Source organism: Arachis ipaensis, chromosome B10 (genome assembly GCF_000816755.2).
Source record: "Arachis ipaensis cultivar K30076 chromosome B10, Araip1.1, whole genome shotgun sequence".
In the NCBI taxonomy this organism is placed as follows: domain Eukaryota; kingdom Viridiplantae; phylum Streptophyta; class Magnoliopsida; order Fabales; family Fabaceae; genus Arachis; species Arachis ipaensis.
This window is the reverse complement of record NC_029794.2, coordinates 128,210,717-128,226,756: the sequence shown is the minus strand read 5'-3', so window position 1 is coordinate 128,226,756 and position 16,040 is coordinate 128,210,717. Positions and strand designations below refer to the sequence as shown.

At 40.2% G+C, this 16,040-nt stretch overlaps 3 protein-coding genes across 4 annotated transcripts in view; 1 reads left to right on the top strand and 2 right to left on the bottom strand.

Annotated features, from left to right (window-relative positions):
* LOC107623187 (UDP-glucose 6-dehydrogenase 1) overlaps positions 1-1,924 on the top strand; it is a 2,939-nt gene extending 1,015 nt beyond the window's left edge. For both annotated transcript variants that reach the window (XM_016325358.2, XM_021114910.1), the window contains exon 2: positions 248-1,924. In XM_016325358.2, coding sequence (XP_016180844.1) covers positions 257-1,699 — 1,443 coding nt within the window. In that variant the 5' untranslated portion in view covers positions 248-256 and the 3' untranslated portion in view covers positions 1,700-1,924. The remainder of the gene's footprint in view (positions 1-247) is intronic.
* On the bottom strand, positions 3,978-6,626 carry LOC107621404. Its single transcript, XM_016323426.1, has 2 exons — positions 5,363-6,626; positions 3,978-5,269 (listed from the first exon to the last, which is right to left on the bottom strand). The coding sequence occupies exons 1-2, from the start codon at positions 6,624-6,626 to the stop codon at positions 3,978-3,980; spliced, it is 2,556 nt and encodes an 851-aa protein (XP_016178912.1).
* LOC107622571 (alpha-1,4 glucan phosphorylase L isozyme, chloroplastic/amyloplastic) lies at positions 7,244-15,611 on the bottom strand. The gene is made up of 15 exons (XM_016324515.2): positions 15,110-15,611; positions 14,485-14,723; positions 14,299-14,400; positions 13,721-13,897; positions 13,342-13,617; positions 12,905-13,176; positions 12,565-12,682; positions 12,094-12,483; positions 11,612-11,764; positions 10,912-11,040; positions 10,167-10,403; positions 9,408-9,484; positions 8,334-8,520; positions 7,949-8,149; positions 7,244-7,675 (listed from the first exon to the last, which is right to left on the bottom strand). Exons 1-15 carry the CDS (start codon positions 15,375-15,377, stop codon positions 7,559-7,561), a joined length of 2,943 nt encoding a protein of 980 aa, XP_016180001.1. The 5' UTR covers positions 15,378-15,611; the 3' UTR covers positions 7,244-7,558.

Genomic DNA, 16,040 nt, shown 5'->3' with positions numbered 1-16,040 from the left:
TAATGGTAGTAGAATTGGTGTTTAAATGGACACCAACGTTTTATGTGGGCAAATAACATTGTTTGGGATTATAAAGACAGAAGCTAAGCAATTGTGTCTTGCCTCCTTGTTCTCCAGGAGGAATACAATTCAAAATTGTTACTCGATCCCCTAATTATGCTGTGCTAGTACTAGAAAACATATGATTGATAGTTTGATACAAAAGATATTGAATTGGCTTTTGCTGTACTTTTACTGATCCATACAGAAAGTAAGAATGGTGAAGATTTGCTGCATTGGGGCTGGATATGTTGGGGGTCCTACAATGGCAGTGATTGCACTTAAGTGCCCGTCAATTGAGGTGGCTGTTGTCGATATCTCTAAATCCCGCATTGCAGCCTGGAACAGCGATCAGCTTCCAATATATGAGCCAGGCCTTGACAGTGTGGTAAAGCAATGTCGTGGCAAGAACCTCTTCTTCAGCACTGATGTAGAGAAACATGTATTTGAGGCTGACATAGTATTTGTCTCTGTCAACACCCCAACTAAGACTCGCGGTCTTGGAGCCGGCAAAGCAGCAGATTTGACATATTGGGAGAGTGCAGCTCGTATGATCGCCGACGTCTCTAAGTCAGACAAGATTGTGGTTGAGAAATCTACTGTCCCTGTCAAAACTGCTGAGGCCATAGAAAAAATTCTGACTCACAATGCCAAGGGTATCAACTTCCAGATTCTCTCAAACCCGGAATTCCTTGCCGAGGGAACTGCAATCCAAGATCTTTTCAACCCGGACCGAGTTCTCATTGGAGGCAGGGAGACCCCAGGAGGCCAGAAGGCCATTCAAACATTGAAGGAAGTTTATGCTCATTGGGTTCCTGAGGAGAGGATCCTAACCACAAACCTGTGGTCTGCAGAACTCTCTAAGCTTGCTGCCAATGCTTTCTTGGCCCAAAGGATTTCATCAGTTAACGCCATGTCGGCCCTCTGCGAGGCTACCGGTGCAAATGTTAAACAGGTGTCCTTTGCCGTTGGTACAGACACAAGGATTGGACCTAAGTTCCTCAATGCTAGTGTTGGATTTGGTGGATCCTGCTTCCAGAAAGATATCTTGAACCTTGTTTACATCTGCGAGTGCAATGGCCTTCCGGAGGTGGCAGAGTACTGGAAACAAGTCATCAAGATCAATGATTACCAGAAAAGCCGGTTTGTGAACCGTGTGGTTTCGTCTATGTTTAACACGGTTGCAAACAAGAAGATTGCCATTCTGGGATTTGCATTCAAGAAAGACACTGGAGACACTAGGGAGACACCGGCCATTGATGTGTGCAAGGGGCTACTTGGCGATAAGGCCCGACTGAGCATATACGATCCACAGGTGACCGAGGACCAAATCCAAAGGGATCTGTGGATGAACAAGTTTGATTGGGACCATCCTATCCACCTGCAGCCAACTAGCCCAACAACCGAGAAGAAGGTGAGTGTGGTTTGGGATGCGTATGAGGCAACAAAGGATGCAGATGGTGTTTGCATTCTAACCGAGTGGGATGAGTTCAAGAATCTTGATTATCAGAAGATATATGACAATATGAGGAAACCAGCATTTGTGTTTGATGGAAGGAACATTGTGGATATGGATAAGCTTCGTGAGATTGGATTCATTGTGTACTCAATTGGTAAGCCACTGGATCCATGGCTCAAAGACATGCCTGCTGTGGCCTAAAAGTAACAGATCACTGCACAAGTTTGATTCAATTATTGCTGTTAATTTTTACAAGTTTTGTTTTGTTTTGATCTTTTGGACACTTTTTTCTTTAATATAGATGTTGAGTATAAATTCAGGGAATGTAGGAGGAGGGTCTATGTTTTGCCGTTCTTTGTGCTCCAAATATTCATTATTACATGGCTGTTATAAATTTTCAAGGAAACTATTTTCTTTTTTATTAAATTGTTTTTCTGTTACTATCATATTGGTTGAGAATTTAGAATGGCCTATGCTAGCTTCAAGTTTCTAGTAAAACTTATTTTTTTTTCTTGGTTTTTATTTCTTTGTTTTCCATTGTTGGTAAGATTTTTCTTTTGTAGGTATATTGGTGTTTAGTATTCACATCAAGAAAGAAAAAATGACACGATATCTAATAAATTTTAATTTTTAACACATTCTTTTTTATTATTTCACCAAGACTTTTTAAAACTAAAGAGTGTCTTAAATACAAAAATAAGTTTTTGTAATCATCCACACATCTTAATCTGAGTGCCAAAATCTCTTTACAAGCCTTTCACACGGCTTTTTTATCTAATTAAATATATGAGAAGCTTTTATTCCCCAAATACGCATCGATTGAAACTAATCTTAAAATACGCATGCCCAATTCGTGCCCGACAACCAAGAAATGGAGTTTGCCATCACTTCAGGGCCGACGCCAACGAAATGGTGCAGGAAAGCAGCTTTCTTCATTTCGTTGCTGCCATGCACGAAATGGAGCAACCTCACTGACAGCGCACACGAGGTGGTGCACCTCAGGGCCAGCGCATGCGAATTGGCCCAAGCTGCTGGCGGCGCCAACGAATTGGAGGACCTCGTCACTGGCGCCCACGAAAAGGAGGTCAATGTAGCAACTGCACATGCATTGGTCATGTTGGGAGGCAGGAGACACTTGGGAAGGGAGCCAGGACTATTATAAAAGGGTTGTGAGGGAGGGGACCCCATGCACGGTTGAAGAGCTCATAGGGTAAAAAAAATTTGTGTAAGTGGTAAAAGGTAGGAGGTGGTGGTTGGGAGGGCAGTGCTGGGAAAAATTTTTTTTTTAATATGAGTGGGGGAGGGGTTAATGCAGAGGAGAACTTGAACCGGTTGGACGAACATCATATAGCGGCACATTTATTCCATAAGGTTAGTTTACGTCATTAAGCTGATTGTTGTTGTTAGCGATTATTAGACATAATATTTTCCATTTTTAAAAATTTTAATAGAGTAATTTGAACTGTTGTATTTCTTGCTACCTTATGTTGCAGCCGACACGTGTCCTTACTCCTCATGGCACGCTCGTCAATGTTTTCATGGTAGACCCTACGGATCCAAGCATGGAAATAGGCGGCAGAGGCTTGAGTTGAAGAACATGCTGACCCTGGGGAGGATAGGCAAGATTTACCGGAGGAAGACCGGCTCGGTGTTGAGCCAGACATGGGTTACCATGCTCCATCACAGCCTCCTCTAGTTCCTGGGGACTACTACTACCTGCAACCTTTTGTTCAAGCGGAGCCTACCCAGCCATCTTCCATTCAGCATTTTATGCCATATCAAAGTAGCTACGAAGTTGGCGGTTCATCACAGGGAGGTACACATGACTTAATTGATTCTATGGACAGAGTTGGGTGGACAAACTTCTCTTCGTTTTTCGACGGTTTGGACCATTTCATCCCTCAGCAAGCATCCCCGCATACACCAACAGATATTGCACTCGCCCTGCCCTGATCCGACACTGACACGCAGCCTGCGCCTGCGGGGAGGAGATCTACCTCCATCGGGGACACAGCTGGCTCTGCACTCCGACCCTACGACCCTATGCAGATGCAAGGCCGACGACTTTCTTACACTGGGGCTGATGTTAGCCTGGACGAGGACGAGGGACATCATGCTCGTCCCCGCCGGGACACTCGATCTCCTCCGTGTGGCACAGGCGGCAGACTGGGGCACAAGCACCATTAGCGTTCTTTTAGCTGTTATCTGCTATATGTTTTACCGTTTAGTTATCTTGTTTTCGCTCGTTGTTGTATGTTTTACCGTTTAGTGTTCTTGATGTACTCGTAGTGTTCGTCCATCATGTGTTTTTATTAACGATCGCACTTTCTTTTAATATGATATTAGTTTGTTTACATTAACAACGCACTAAAACCGAACCTTAGTCAACAAAACACGAATAAACAACATCGATTCTTTAGTACAAGAAAACTGAAATAACTGCCAAAATCAAAATACAATAAACACGAATGGTGGCATTCTAGGTTGCAGAAGCGTGGGGACAATGTTGCCTTGTATGTCCTGGTTGCCTGCAAAGGCCACACCGCTTACCGGGTCCCGGCTCAACCTCGTCCATCTCATTCCGAATCCTCGTAGACACCGGACGTCCTTCAAGTGTGCGTCGTAGGAGGGGGTTGGGACGGACACGTGGTCCTTCGTAAGAGGGCCACCTCTCCTCATCCGGCATTGGCTGGAATTCCATTTCATAGACCCGAAACACGCTCTCAACCCGGTAGACCAAGTCAACATACTGTTCCCACTCTAGTCTCGAGTACGCGCAAGCGGCTAGAGCATGAGCACATGGGTAGTGTAACGCCTGGAAGTAACCACAGTCACATCTACGAGCCTGAAGGTTAACCCTAAACCGAGATTGCATCCCTACAGCAGCTATTTCGTCGACTGTGAATATGGTGGTGGCTCTATCGTACGACGTCACTAGCATCTGAGAAATTCCCTCACGGTTCGCTAATATGACTTTTTGCAGGAACTGTGAGAACACTTGACCGCTTGCAATCTGAGCTTGTGCTTGCCGACCCTTGACGACGAATAACTCATTTAGGCGATGGTAGGTAGACTTCACAATTGCACAGACGGGTAGATTTCTAGTGCCCTTCAGGACGGAGTTGATACACTCGGAAAGATTGGTCGTCATGTGACCATATCGTCGGCCCTCATCAAGGTGCTGCAGCCATTTAGGTGGCTCCAACCCTCGTATCCAACCCATCATCTGTGGCGATGCTATGGGATCCTCGCTGCTAATTAAGTCAAGGTAGTACTGTGCCTGCTCTTGCGTCTTCGAATAAGCGGCATTAACTAGGTGTCTTTTGGCTTCCTTACTCTTGAAACTTGTTGCGAAGTTGGAAGCAATATGCCGTACACAGTAAACATTGTGTTCCCAGCCACATCCTTCACGCTCCAAGGCGGCCTTTATTGCAGCATGCCTGTCGGAGATAAGAAGAACTCCTGGCCTAGTCGCTACATGTCTCCTCAAATTGGTCAGGAAGAAGTACCATGAATCTATGTTCTCTCTTTCGACGAGGGCGAAAGCGACGGGCAGAATGTTGTTGTTTCCATCCTGTGCTATGGCCATGAGAAGGGTGCCAGCGTACTTCCCGTACAGATGTGTTCCGTCTACTGAGACCAGCGGCTTGCAATGCCTAAACGCTTGAACACATGAAGGGAACGACCAGAAAACCTGGTGAAACATGACACTATCACGATCAAGGGTGTTTTCGATATAGTACGGAACCGTTTGGAGGTCAACAATTGTCCCTGCAAACCAATTGTTTTACTTAGTCAAAGTTGTTAAGGAGTAAATGGACAACTAAGAGCAAAGACCGTACGAAAGTAAATTGCAAGGAAGACCTGGGACGAAGGCTTGGAGCGCATTGAAGTATCTGCGCAGCTGGTCATACGACTCGTCCCAATCACCATAGATCCTTGCGATTGCCTTCTGCTTCGCGTGCCAAACCTTCTTGTAAGACACCTTGTACCCGTACGCTGACTCTACCGATCCTTGCAACACCTTTACACAAATAGTCGCATCAGCATGCACCATGGGGAATATGTGCTGGCAGATCACATTGCTATCTAGTTGAGCATGGTCCTGAGACATCGAACTTGCCAGGCAACTATGAGGCCCTTCGTATTTTCGAATTTTCCAAAATCGGGAAGACGTTGTCTTCGCAACCTGTACCATCCAACAACATCGATCACCGAACTGCTTGCATCGACATACATACCTCCTTTGGTCTGATTCTACGACCTTATACTCTGCACTCCTACGGATGTTGTAGTTTTTGACTGCCAGCATCGCTGTTTCCCGGTTCAGAAACTTTAACCCAATCTCGAGCTCCATCTCGCCTGACAGAGCGTAGCTGCTAGGTCTGTCCTTTGCGTTACTCGAATGCATTGCTCCAAGATTTAGGGACATGTAGTGTGCAGGTGTGCTGGAGGATACACGTCCACCTACCGGTTCGACAGGTGTTGGAGGCACATGGTCGCCATGCAGAGGTTGCGTTTCCGGAACGGCTTCTGCCTCATCACCAATGAATTCTTCAATGTCATCCTCGTCAGAAGTTTCACCAATGCCAACATCGGCATGCCTATCGAACCCAAGTAACGTTGAAGGGGAGGGGCGCGCTTCCCGAAGATTTGCATTCTGTTCCCGCACAACAAACGCATTGAAGCTTGGACTACGGGCCCTACTTGTATCCGGCCCCGGTACAAGATCAGCCGCTCCCAGATTTCTCACACCATCCACATTATTGGAACTGGACGAGCTTCCGCCAATATCCTGAATATTCAGGCAAAGCTCTAACGAATATATGGTACCTATGCTGCGATGATAAGAGAACATCATCGACACCTGCTGATCAGATTTTATCTGCATTTTTTGATACGCAAACGAGTTGGCCACTGCAACCGGCATCCTGTAAGTCAGCTTCGTGATTTCTTTTTTCCCAACCATTCCAGTATGAACCAGAATCAGATTCTTCAGATCTTGCAACGATGTCTGTGGTGGAATCATTATCCATAATGGATCATCGCAAACGAATGTAATCCCTTCTGTTGTATGAGAAATTTCTCCATCGGGATATAAAATTAAATACACGTTCTCCGAAGCCATATACAAAACAACTCAATCTGAATACCCAAAAAATTTTTAAGAGAGAAAGAAGCTTGTGAACTTGAGAGAATATTGAAGAGTGGGAGGAGAGTGGATACAGAATGGCTTCTTCCGTGGTTGATCCAGCAGCGTTTATATAGGCACACCACGATCCCATTTCGTGGCCAGTACACCAGAAGTGTTCCAACTCAAGTGCGCTGCAGTTGAATTGGTGCCAACTCGTGGTCGCCGTCACAGATGTGCCCCATTTCATGGGTGACAGCCACATAATGGCTCCTGCACCATTTCGTGCCCGCCGCAATTGACTTGGAACCTGCTGCACATTTGTTCCATTCCGTGGGCACTACACTTGATATGGAGAGGAATCCCATTTCGCGGGCGGTGGCCTAGACTTGAGCCTGCATATTTCAGTAAGACTTTCCTGCCGTGCGTATATAGGGGAAATAAAGTTTTATGCATATTTAATTATATAAAAAAAGCCCCCTTCACACTTATTGTGACAAAGCTCAAACAAGGATCTACCTCCCCTCGAGATACAAGATGAGAACAATAACCAATTTATATGAAAACTCAGAAGCCAGTAAATCTCCTTTAGATAGGGCCTCTTGAGGGTAGATTGAAATTCATCTAATTTTCGTAATATTTATTTTTCGGTAGCATCTAATATTTCCATATTAAACAACGGTCTATACTCTCTTGAAAGTTTTTTGGGGCTACACCCAACACAGTACACACAGATAGACATAACATTATATAACTGCAGACTTATTTTTGGACAAACTGGAGATACAGCCAGTCATATCGAAATTGATCTAAGGACTCCTCTATACAAAACTATTATGTTTATTCTTTCGGTACTAGTTGCTTAGAGAGAGTAATGATCATCAAGACTGCGTGGCACCAACCCATGTTATTGATTAAACGAGACCTGTCTATGGCAATTCGACTGGCTCAATGTTCCAAATGTCTCGGGCATATTCATGAATGGTGCGGTCACTGCTAAACTTGTGCGAACCTGCTGTGTTCAATATCGACATTCTTGTCCAAGTCTGCAGGCACGGACATGATTTATGAAAGTTAATCACAAAGGTAAGATCAAATGTATTAATTTGTTGTATATGGATGTTCAGCCAAAACAAGTTGATGCATGAAGAACCAATAATGAGGGGGTTATAATGTGTCTCTTGTTAAGTTATGATCACCACAGATCAGCAAGCTTATAATGATTCTGGAATTGGCGCATGCTGCCACAAATAACTCATCAACTTGATAGCTACCATGTTAAGCAAATTCATAAGAGAATATGAAGAGGTTATACTTACTTTTTGATCCTGGTATGCTTTATCAACCTTCTCTTGGCATTCTATGTAGCTGGGGAAGTCCTTGCCAACAAGAAAATAATCTGCACGGCCAAAACCTTCATTTCCTTCTAAGGATCCCATCAATTCATCATAGTTGTAAGGCCCAAAAACACCACTTCTGACGAACTTTTTAACTTCTTCAAATCGTGGATCAGGAACGAACTGAATTGAAAGACTTATTGGGTTATTACCATTGGATTTTGAGTTTCCTCAAAATTGGGGGGAAAAAAAAGTTCGGAACTTTCCGTACTATATAATTGTGCTACGGGCGAATCCAAAGCAACATTGCATTAAATATATATTCCATGGAAAGTAAAATGCATATATCATAGATATCATGACAAACCTTTCCCTCAGCTCTTTCTTTCCTAAGACCAGCAATTTCATGAGCCTTAGCGCCAAAGAGGAAGAAGTTGTCTTCTCCAACCTCTTCCCTTATTTCAACATTGGCCCCATCTAATGTTCCAATGAGTATGCAGCCATTCATTGCAAATTTCATGTTGCTAGTTCCACTTGCCTCCATACCAGCAGTACTAGAAGGGACATAAATTATTACTTGGCTATGTTAGCAACACAAATGTTTTGCAGGGAAATAAACTAAAAATTGTAATACTACTGTCACTGTCAAATTCTAACTATTTCCTGGAACAGCAAAGATAAACTATCAAGATGCATTCCTCAATTTTCCATGCACAAAAACAATTATTTCTATGAGCAGCATATGATGTGCATATGATTATTAACAAATTGATGTTTTCTATCTAGATCTATTCAAGACAAAATTCGAATAAAGATTAGTGCGAGCGATAATATCTTGCTAATTGTTTTTATATATTAGTTTAGAATAAGGGTTAATAGTCAAATAAGTCCTTAAAGGATGGCTCGTTCTTCAAATTCGTCATTGAAAGATTATAAATTAATAATTTTTGTCCTTCCGTCACTCCATTAACAATTTTCGTCAATGATCAATGATATGGAATGTTAACTCACATCATATATGACACCTAGCATATCCAATTAGACGTTGAACAAATATACTTATGAAAATCTATCAATTTAATATCGTTAGATTATATTAGGATTAGAGTTTATATAATTAGAAAAATAGACTAAATTAATAGATTTTCATAAACATATTTATTCAGCGTCCAATTAGATATGCTAGGTGTTGTGTACGCTATCAGCTAACGTTCTATATCATCAATCGTTGACGGAAACTATTACTGAGTGATGGAAGGACAAAAATAACTAATTTGTAATCTTTGAAAAACTAGTTTGATTGATAAAATTTTTCAGGAACGACTTTGGAGAATGACCCATTTTTCAGGGACTAATTTGACTATTACCGCTTTAGAATAATCATCAGTGCAACCAATATATGCAACCAAAGAATAAGACAAACCATGTAAAATATAATCACCTGATATGTTGTGACAATTCACTTGCTGGAATCAGCATCTCAGCAACACTGACATTGTAATCAGGGACAAAAATAACCTGAATGGATTTACGGAAAAAAAAAAGTAACAATATATTTCAAACTCATATTCCAAAAAATGATCTCACAACACCAAAGTAGAAAGTTGTCAACCTAACTTTGGTTATATTAACAGCAATATGGTCTGAACCAAATACCCCATGCGAACTACCCATATCCCTCACCACCAGACCACTCTTAGTGGCTAAGAAAAGTCATCAATTTCTAGAAGTGCTCTCTAGAAAGAAAGAGAAAAAGAACAAAGTATCAACTTGGTTTAACTACTGCAGCATCATAGTTCTCTTCTTTCTCCCAAAGGTCCCTTTTTTAAAACAAGTCTCAAACACTTCTCCTATAGGGCCTTAGATATCTAATAATAACAAAATTACATTCAAATATGGCATCAATGATGCAGTAAGACCAAAGTATAATTTGATCAGATGGCAAACTTAATAATTACGGTGGACAAAGGAAATACTTAATTAACAAAAACTTTTTAAGTATTGCTTGATTCTTGATCCGGGAACACCGTTTTAGAAGTTTGTTGCTTTTAATATTACTTTCTGGATATAGATGATAAGCCTAGTACTAGTTAATGAATAAATCTACCTTCATCAGCGATATCACTATAAACTCTTCGACAAAACAAATACAACTAGAAGAAATAAATAAATCACTTGTGGAAAATGAAGTAGTGTCTACCTTAAGCAGGTCTCCTATTTCAGGATCATGATTCACTGTAGCCCCAACATCTGTGATAAATTTCACAATTCTCTTGGCTTGCACATATGTAGCAAATGCTTTTCCCCCAAATATACAAACCCTTGGAACAAAATTTGCTTTCCTTTCTTTGGGAGTCATTTCTTTCATCTTCTTGTAGCGGTAAACAATTCCCAAAATATTCAATAGTTGTCGCTTATATTCATGGATTCTCTTTACCTAAATAAAAACAATTAATTTAAGAGTTAAACAACCATATACAGTAAACTCTTTTGTATTTTAACTAATTAAAAGGAAAAAGGGGAAATTGACGGTTATGAATTATACATAAATAATGGTGTATAGAGCTCTATTTACCAGGGTTTATGGCCTGTCAAGATATACAACATAGCCTACTTATTCCTATATATTGACCTAACCTGTTTTATTAATTTTTTATCCAACAACAACGACGACAAAACCTTGTTGCACTACCTGAGACAAATTACATGGATCATCAAACAATAGTACAATGCTCTATCTATCATAAATCAATGTGCATTTGATATAGGACTAATGTCGTGTATATAAAAATAAATGACAGTAACTTTGATTCCTTAAGGCATTTATGTATAATTTTTTTCAAGTTACTTACTTTACCTTCACCTAAAAATGTTTGTAAACTTCCGTTCCATGTTTAAAACTTCAAAATTGGGAGCCAAAAGGATACCTAAAGGAAACACATTACCTGTATGTCAAACATTGCATCAGCACTGACAGAATACCCTGTTCGTTCTCTGATTAATGCTGCAACTTTCATCTTGTTAGCCCTCTTTGCCTCCCTCCACTGCTTTTGTAGATCCTCATTGTCTGCAAACTATTGATAAATGATACTAGTGTAGTCAGCCAGAATTACTGAGGATAATATGCGTAAGACTTTAAATAGCAGTTTGAAGGCAATGGAAAAATCACTTGCTGGAAAAAGCAATGCTTGATTCCCGCTTACTAGTTTCATATAGTTCCCATAAAATTTAATTAATATACCACATTGACTCCTTCAAGATCAAGAATTAGCAGGCATCCTAATGAAGTTGAGCGAATTATGGACTCCATAGACCCATAGGCATTCAGATTCAAACAGCACTCCTCATTCAATGACGCTTCAGCAGATAATTCACTAAGTTCAAATATCTTAGATTGAACAAACAGCTGGAGCAAGATCATTTCCATTGCTCCAAACAAAAGACAACCAAATACATGGTATTTCGATTTTAATTTCTTTATTTGACTGAAATTCAAGATCATTTGTTCATTTATGGAGCAGCAAAAACACAGCATTCATGATAAGAAAATAGAGATTCAAGTATTAAACAAACGCGAGTCCCTCTTCAATTTCTGAAAAGAAAGGATTCAGTATTAAGACAAGAACAATTAAATAATGTAACTACCTTCCGTAGTTCAGCCAGTTTTTCAGTATTCAGGACCCAATCCTCTGTGCCTATCCACTTGGTTATTATTTTACTTAAGGCAGGATTGCAGAACCTGATCCACCTCCTAGGTGTCACACCATTTGTTTTGTTTTGGAATTTCTCAGGCCACAACTGCAAGAAATATGGCATCAAGATCTGTTACCTAAACAGCTTTTCTTTATTGTGGAGTAAATCTAAGAAAAAGGAGGAAGAACTTTTAAAGGCATGCAATACATGCATATCATTAAGAATGTGTATGTATTACATCTTTTTCCCAAGCAGCACATATGCAATTTAATAGGAAAAATGCAGAAAATATTAGCATTATATGAGGCAGTAGCATGATTAAAAAATTTCTACCCTTGTGTAATAGATGAAGTGTAGACTGTTATGTGCTAGTTTGTGCTTTCAAAAGGGTAAATATGATTTAGAAACAGGGTCTCATCCAATAATGCATTTACCTGATAAAATGAATTGAATACTTCATCCTTCACAATTTCACTGTGTATCTCTGCAACTCCATTCACAGCATGACCACCCACAACACAGAGATTTGCCATTCGAACCAATTTGGGTAGTTCCGGTACTGGCTGCAGCAACGCCTCTTTTTCATCCTCTTTAGCAATTATTTCTTCCCCTGCCTCTTTTGCCTCTTCATTATTATCCTTTTCCACTTCTTGTTCAGGATTTTCAAGCTCGTCGTGAGGTTCAATGGTCTCATCAGGCTTAACCAGTACATCCGCAAATTCCACAGGCAATTCAACATTATCTAGTATTCTCATTTCCTTCAACTTTTTTTCCAGTAACTTAGAATCTGATGTGCCATACTCTGTGATTATGGTCCGAATTAGCTGTAAAACAAGAAGTATTAGCAATAATTCAATTGGCTGTACCTTGAAATAAATGAGTTTATACAAATATTTCAACATCACCTCGTGATCAATCATTTCGATAATCTCAACATGGCGTGGGAGCAGTTTCTGCATGAGGTCCAAGCTCCATTTCTCTAGTGCCTCAGGAAGTACAGTATGATTTGTGTACGCAACAGTTCTAGATCACAGTGGCAGATAGATACATTCAACCAAGAAACCCAAGTCACATTAAAATGGGACGAGATCACCACCCCTCTCTCCCCCTCCCAACAAAACAAAAACAAATATAACCAAAAGCTTTTTTCCTAGTAAGTAAAGTTGGCTATGTGGACCAAATAACATCATAGCATTCTATCATAAAAACCCATCGGAAAATAAATTTAAACAAAAGACAAGATACCTTTGAGTGATATTCCAAGCATCTTCCCAACTTAAATCCTTTATATCTATTAAGATTCTCATCAATTCAGGGATGCACAAGGTGGGATGAGTATCATTCATCTGCACTGCAACCTTTTCAGGAAACTCTTCCCAGTTCACTGTTGCTCCTGATCTTCTCTCAAAACGAGTAATGATGTCTTGAAGAGAAGCCGAACATAAAGTATATTGTTGCTTGAGACGAAGGGTCTTCCCCTCTATTGACTCATCCCCAGGGTAGAGAATGTAGCATATCTGCATTTAAAAGAAAACAGTCAAAACCATTAAAAGGATCCTTGTTAACTTCCACTCAGATTGTAATTAGATCAATCAACTAGAAATCCACCATATTATCATAAGTCACTTGTGTGTGTGCTGTGTCTGTGTCATATATATATACATGATCATCATGATGCAAACCTTTTCAGCATTGGCTAAAGCCTCATTTGCTTCAGTGTGCTTTCCAGCATTGAAAGCATACAAATCAAATTCTTCAGATGCAGCTTTGGTAGACCAAAGTCTCAAATTGATAGTGCTTTTAGTTTTATATCCCGGTATTGGGACATCATGTGCAACAGCTAGTATGTCTTCTCCTCCAATCCAATGCTTTTTACCATCTGAGCCAGAAACAATTTGACCATAGAACTTTACAGGATATGAAACATCATTTCTAACAATCTCCCAGGGATTGCCCATCTGTTACACAAAGTGACAAGCAAAGAAAGAACATATTAACAGAAAAGAAAACCTAATGTGAATATTATAATTTTATATATGCCAGGAGAACTTATCAACATACCTCAAGCCAATCTTCAGCAACTTCCTCCTGCCCATCTTTTGTTATTCTCTGTTTAAATAAGCCATACTTGTATCTCAATCCATAACCCCATGCTGGATAATTCAATGTTGCCAATGAGTCCAAGAAACATGAAGCAAGACGCCCAAGACCCCCATTTCCAAGTGCAGCATCCGGCTCCTAATATTGGTCAACCAAAATGAATTACTACAACTCTAAGAAATAAAGTGCAATCAAACATTAAAGTTTCAATCAGATTACTCCTATTGCTATAGCCTATAGGAGCTCAGTAAAGGATAAAGACTACCAAGCTCATAACATTTTGCCAAAATAGATATATATAGAAAAGCGAACTTCATAAAAATCCATCAGTTGACCCTGCAATAGGAAAACTTCAATATGACATTCTTAAAGTAAAATAATCACTTCACTGAAACCATTTCAGTTTATTTATCTAAATATATTGATTTACAGGATTCTGATGGGAGTCAAACTAGAGACAACTAATGTGAGTGGAATGAACATACATGCCACATTTTAGAATAAATATGAACAAACAGATACAGTAGGAAATGTCCCACCTGACCCGCCACATCTTCTAATTTATACCCAAGCTTGCTCAAAGCCTCTGCATAGGAACCTGTCAGCTCTAGATTTCCAATTGCATTTAATAATGCTCTTCCCTGCAAGATAGGATGTTACGTGGAAATAAATATTGTATGCCAGAAATGTTCAAATTTTATGAAAGCGCCAGAGTCTAGACAAACCTGTAAAAATTCCATTGAGAGGTAATAAGCCTGCTTAACATTCAGTTTCTCATAGTAATCATAAGTAGCATTCCAGTTTATTATTAGAGCATCACGAACACTCTGTGCAGTTGCACAGAAAGCTTGCGGAAGCTCAAAATTCTCTGGAGAAAACAGGGGAGTAAACTCTGCATGGTATTTGATACTTGATGCGATAGAAGTAGCATCTGGTGTGAAGGAGCCCAGAGAAGTTGTAGTTTCTGAAACAAACAATAAAATGAAACGAGTAATTGGATCACATTGAAGACGCAAGATAACTTTCGGTAACATGCAAAACAGTGAGGAATAATATCTCTGAAAAGTCCCTTGGATGAAAGTAAGGACTCATGTCCCCCGCAAAATAACAAAAGATCACTAAATGTGGCCCGCAAAAAGATCACAAAATTTCAACAATCCTCAGCAATTGTGATCTTTGGGGATGCCACGGATGTCTTTCTTTTCATTCAGAGGCTACTTTGTCGAAATTAGAATCTTTCCGATGCCAAAAAATTTCCATGTCCTAATTATTGAACAAAAATAGTAATAAAAAATGAATTTGATCTCAATACAGGAGAGAGAGAGAGAGAGAGAGGAATGATTTTCAGACCATGTTCGTGAGAAAGTGGATCCTGCTCCTGCAGCTTCTGAGGAGCCTCACTGCTGGACACGCACTTCACCAACGTGAAGGAGCTCCTCCTGTTCCTCATCATCGTAAGGTTGAGCTTCGCGGTGTTTCGCATCATCAAGAGCTTCGACCTTGAGGATCGTGAAGCCGCACCGATGATCCCGGACACAGAGCTGCACCCTAGAAGCCCCTGGGTTCTCATGGAACCCGCCGTCGCAGAAGAGAGCCGCATTGGCGATGGCGATGCCATTTCCCCAAATCTCAATCTCTCCCTGTGAATGAGTGAGATTTTCTTCCTTTGAAAGTGTGAATGTGAGAGCGAGTGAGTGAGTGTTGTTTCTTTCTTTCTTATCTTGGTCACGAGTGTGGTTGGGTCCTCTCTACTCCATTATTGTTATTATGGAAGGTGTGATTGTTGCACTGTTTTGAGTGTTAGAGTTGAAAAATCATCGAAACACGAGATCACTCACTTGTAGAGTTGTAGTAACTAAAATCTCGATTTAAATAGATTTATTTTTTCAATTTCACCTCAAATTTCGATTTTCTCTCACGTGTTCACTTCTATTTTTCCATACTTGACTCATTCGGATCGTACTATCGTATCGTATTGGATTCACTGTGGTCGATGCTATCGTGTTGCCCCTACTCCTCTCTGAACGCCACGTGGCATAACCGTTTCTTTCATTGGCCACTGGCTCCGTGTTAGATGTGTGAATCAGACTTTTTAACCTACTGACTAGTGACTATGTAATAAAGGGTTTATCTAAGAACTAAGAAGTAATTCAAGATGTTAAATATAACTATTTTATTAAAACTCACAAATTTCTAAAAAAAAAATTAATATTCTTATTGTATATTTATTGAATTGAAAATTTTAAAAATATATATTTAAAATAGTATTAAAAATTATTAA

Coding starts and splice junctions, on each gene's coding strand:
- LOC107622571 (XM_016324515.2), bottom strand. CDS start 15,377: ATGGCATCGCCATCGCCAATGCGGCTCTCTTCTGCGACGGCGGGTTCC. Junction 13,177..13,341: donor CTTTAGCCAATGCTGAAAAG/GTTTGCATCATG, acceptor TTTTAAATGCAG/ATATGCTACATTCTCTACCC. Junction 12,484..12,564: donor TCGAAATGATTGATCACGAG/GTGATGTTGAAA, acceptor CTTGTTTTACAG/CTAATTCGGACCATAATCAC.
- LOC107621404 (XM_016323426.1), bottom strand. CDS start 6,626: ATGGCTTCGGAGAACGTGTATTTAATTTTATATCCCGATGGAGAAATT. Junction 5,270..5,362: donor GCTCCAAGCCTTCGTCCCAG/GTCTTCCTTGCA, acceptor ATTGGTTTGCAG/GGACAATTGTTGACCTCCAA.